General features: G+C 42.4%; 1 protein-coding gene and 1 long non-coding RNA gene across 2 annotated transcripts in view; both read left to right on the forward strand.

Moving 5' to 3' along the window:
* Window positions 1-802: 802 nt before the first annotated feature.
* LOC102676150 overlaps window positions 803-4,415 on the forward strand; it is a 5,006-nt gene continuing 1,393 nt past the window's right edge. The window contains exons 1-3 of the mRNA XM_006618779.2: window positions 803-1,303; window positions 1,385-1,626; window positions 2,056-2,641. Of these exons, the coding sequence (XP_006618842.2) occupies window positions 803-1,303; window positions 1,385-1,626; window positions 2,056-2,641 (1,329 nt within the window). The remainder of the gene's footprint in view (window positions 1,304-1,384; window positions 1,627-2,055; window positions 2,642-4,415) is intronic.
* LOC102673564 lies at window positions 2,984-4,415 on the forward strand. The gene is made up of 3 exons (XR_004150920.1): window positions 2,984-3,019; window positions 3,229-3,557; window positions 4,356-4,415. It is a non-coding gene; the product is annotated as an uncharacterized LOC102673564 (long non-coding RNA).

Consider the following 4,415-nt stretch of genomic DNA (forward strand, 5'->3'; position numbering starts at 1 on the left):
AGAGTCGGATTATCCGTTGGAATGGAAGGAACATTGGCGATGCGCGGGGATCCGAAGAGGATCCGTCGAGAGGTGTGGAGGAAAAGCGTGGGGAGGTGTCGAGCTCTGGCTCGCGAATCACGGGCGGAAAAAGCAGCGTGCAAACTTGCTGTTGATTGTCCACAGCCGCTTCGTGAATTAGCGCGTGACGAAACCCTCGCTTCTTCCAACCGCGTCCCACGAGACCCCGCGACGCGTTCTTCTTTTGTTCCCAAAACTGGGCGCGTGCAATTCGAAGGAAAGATCTTAAGAATTTTTAGCGAAAGACGGGAAAGAAAGAAAGGAGAGGAAAAAAAGGATGAAAGATGTGTGTCAATCGAGGCCCTCTTGGCTCGACGATTATCAAAGAGAATAGGCGAGGAAGAGTTTGGAGAAGAGGAAGAAGAGACGACGCGCGCGTCTCCGTTCTCCAGGTGGCCAAGCGTGGTGCACACGGTTTGTCGTACGGCGAGCACGTGGCGGCAAGAGCGAGACGCAAAATGGACCAAGTATCCAGGAAGTGGGGACCTGGATTAAAAGCGAACGAGGGCAACGTCTCGGCGACAGAGCCATCTCGGACCTTGAACGTGGTGGAAGTGGACGGTACCGGCCCCGTTCACCACTCCTCGTCACGTTGCCTCGCTCCGTGGTTTCCTAACGGGTTCCTGGCTTGCCCTTCGTCCCATCCTACGGTTGGCCGCGTTCCGCCAACACGAGCTGCCGACAGATCTTGGAAAAGTTGGAAGATCGATTTCGAGGTTGGGATATTCCAAGACGTTTTCAGATGCGGGTCTCGGCTCTGATCTGCCTTCTCCTCGTCGCATCGAGGCTCAGGGAGTCGCGATGCGGGCCGAGATACTCGTTCGAGGCGAGGTCGAAGGCGGCCGAGTTGTTCAAGACGAAGGGGGAGAGCTCGAGGGCGGTGCAAGAGGAGGGGGTCATGGCCACCCCGAGCCCGTTGCGCCACGAGACGCCGAGGAGGGCGGGCAGGGACGAGTACTCGTCGACGACTACGAGGGGCGACGAGGACGAGTCGAGGAACGGATTCGAGGCGTCCACCTTCAATCCGGACGTGTTGAACAAGTTTTTGGAGGAGTACGCGAGCAAGATCAAGGGCAGCACCGAGAAGTACCAGAGATATCCGTTCAGGATCGTCAAGCCTTCCGAGCCGCTCCCCCTCGAGGTGGACGAGCAGACCACCGTTCGATCGTCGATCATCGATCACGAAGATCAAAACACCAAGTACGAGGAGGAGCCGATCAATTCCACGTCCACCGAGGATGGAGTAAGATTATTTATTTATTTTTGTTATTTTTGTTCGTTTATTTCGTTTCTCGATTTCAATTTAATGATTTAACGATTTCAGTTGGGCGGGATTCTGAACGACACGATAAAGAGGAACAAGTATTACGGGGCGAACTCGTACGACGATAGGAACGGTTGGGTCACGTTGGAGGCGATACCCTGGTCGAAGAGCAAGATTTCGAAATGGCAAGCGACCCCGAGCACGCAACGCCCGTGGCCGGAAGTGAAGCCGTGGGATAAACCGGGCAAACCTTGGACCTCCGATTACTCCGTCAGGCCCATCTACGAGAACAATAAACCATGGTAAATTTGCACCTTTCTCGTTAAATACGTTAAAATCGCGTGAAAGTAATTAATACATTTATATTTAATTATATATAGAATTTAAAATAGTTATTAACACTTTTGAAATTATTATTTAATTTATAAATTTTATTTTAATAGATTAAAATTGTGTTTAAAGGAATGATTAAATTTGTTAATTTCAGACGAAATTTCGAATTGATTTTAAATAATTATAAATTAATTTAAATTATGGTTAATGATTCGATAAAATTCGAGATCAAAATATGAGTTTCGCGAATAAATTAAATTTTTGAATAATTTATTTCAATAAATTTGAAGAAGTAGATTAAAATAATTTTCTTTAGCTCTAAAAAGCTCTACAAATTTCATTAAGTTGAAATGTGAAACGAAATCTGACAATGTTTCTCTCCCCTTCCCCCTCCCCAGGTACGAGAAGCCGAAACCGAGTTGGCCGGAGAACAGCCAGAACGACAAACCCGCGTGGCAAAAGCCCAATCGGCCTTACTACACTGAGAAACCGGAGGAGACGCAGGCTCAGAAGTGGCCACCCGAGAGGCCCTCTTGGAACAAATACACGGACCGTCCAAGCATCAACACCGATATAATTACCGACAACAGGCCCGCCAATTTCCCCAGCAATTGGAACAGGCCGCAACCGACGAAACCGAGCTATCAATATCTGGACAAGTATCCGGATAAATATCAGGGGGAAGAGGGAAACGATTGGCACGATTTTCCGACGAGGCTCGAGGATCGTCCAACACCTAGGCCGAGCACCGAGAGGCCGACCGCCTTCTCCCATTACCAATACGTGAACAATCATCCGCAGAGTTATCCCGGGAACGGGGACGGCCAGTGGGTGCTGCTCTCGACGAACAGAGGCTATTCCAAGTCCAGGCAGAGGTCGATAAAGATAGACTCGATGGGCCACGCGGGGAATGTTACGAGGAGCGTGGGTAGAAGGGAGGAAGAAGCTGATCCAGCGGTAGCCGTGATGACGTCGAAGAGACAGGTTAGGCTAGATGATCAAAGAAGTTTGTTATGATATATATATATAGGGGGAAGAAAGGTTGAAAGAAAGAGAATTTTTGTGAAATTCCGTTTTTGAATTGGTTCTTTCTACGTATGGTGGGATTTATCGAAAAGAATTACGTTTGTAAGAATAGAACAAAGACTCGCAACGAGACGTAAGTATTGCGTAAACGAATAGTGAAAAGTATCGAGATTTCATTAGAAAAACAAAAGAAAAGAATAATCTTTTTGATCAAAAGATATGCAGAAATAATGGGAGGAAGAAAATTGACAGTCGCTTGATCGTTTAAGTAGGTTAGATTGGCGATGTTACAATCGAATAACGAGATGTAAGTATTGCGTAAACGAATGATGAAAAGTATCAAGATTTTATTAGAAAAACAAAAGAAAAGGAAAGAATAATCCTTATTATCACTTTGATCAAAAGATATGGAGACATAATGGAGAAAAGAATTGGCAATCATTTGATAAGATATATTATTTAATTAGGTTAGATTGACAGTGTTACCATCGATCAACGGTACGTCGTAACGAAGCGTGAGTATTGCGTAAACAAATAATGAAAAGTATCGAGATTTTATTAGAAAAACAAAAAAGAAGAAAAGAATAATCATTGTTATCACTTTGATCGAAGGATATGAAGAAATAATGAAGGGAAGGAGGAAAATTGGTAGTCGCTTGATGAGATATCATTTAAATAGGTTAGATTGGCGATGTTACAGTCGATCAACGAGACGTAAGTATTGCGTTAACAAATAGTGAAAAGTATCGAGATTTCATTAAAAAAATAAAAGAGAAGGAAAGAATAATCCTAATTATCACTTTGATCAAAAGATATGGAGAAATAATGGGAAGAAGAAAATTGGCAGTCGCTTGATGAGATATTGTTTAAGTAGGTTAGATTGGCGATGTTACAGTCGATCCAACGAGACATAAGTATTGCATAAACGAATAGTGAAAAGTATCAAGATTTCATTAAAAAAATAAAAGAGAAGGAAAGAATAATCCTTATTATCACTTTGATCAAAAGATATAGAGACATAATGGAGAAAAGAATTGGCAATCATTTGATAAGATATATTATTTAATTAGGTTAGATTGGCAGTGTTACCATCGATCAACGGTACGTCGTAACGAAGCGTAAGTATTGCGTAAACAAATAATGAAACGTATCGAGATTTTATTAGAAAAACAAAAAAGAAGAAAAGAATAATCATTGTTATCACTTTGATCGAAGGATATGAAGAAATAATGAAGGGAAAGAAAAAAATTGACAGTCGCTTGATGAGATATCATTTAAATAGGTTAGATTGGCGATGTTACAGTCGATCAACGAGACGCAAGTATTGCGTAAACGAATGATGAAAAGCATCGAGATTTTATTAGAAAAACAAAAAAGAAGAAAAGAATAATCATTGTTATCACTTTGATCGAAGGATATGAAGAAATAATGAAGGGAAAGAAAAAAATTGACAGTCGCTTGATGAGATATCATTTAAATAGGTTAGATTGGCGATGTTACAGTCGATCAACGAGACGTAAGTATTGCGTAAACGAATGATGAAAAGCATCGAGATTTTATTAGAAAAACAAAAGAGAAGAAAAGAATAATCCTTATTATCATTTTGATCAAAAGATATGCAGAAATAATGGGAGGAAGAAAATTGTCGCTTGATGAGATATCGTTTAAGTAGGTTAGATTGGCGATGTTACAGTCGATCAACGAGACGTAAGTATTGCGTAAACGAATGATG

The sequence above is a fragment of the Apis dorsata genome, unplaced genomic scaffold, assembly GCF_000469605.1.
Source record: "Apis dorsata unplaced genomic scaffold, Apis dorsata 1.3 scaffold_374, whole genome shotgun sequence".
Taxonomy (NCBI): domain Eukaryota; kingdom Metazoa; phylum Arthropoda; class Insecta; order Hymenoptera; family Apidae; genus Apis; species Apis dorsata.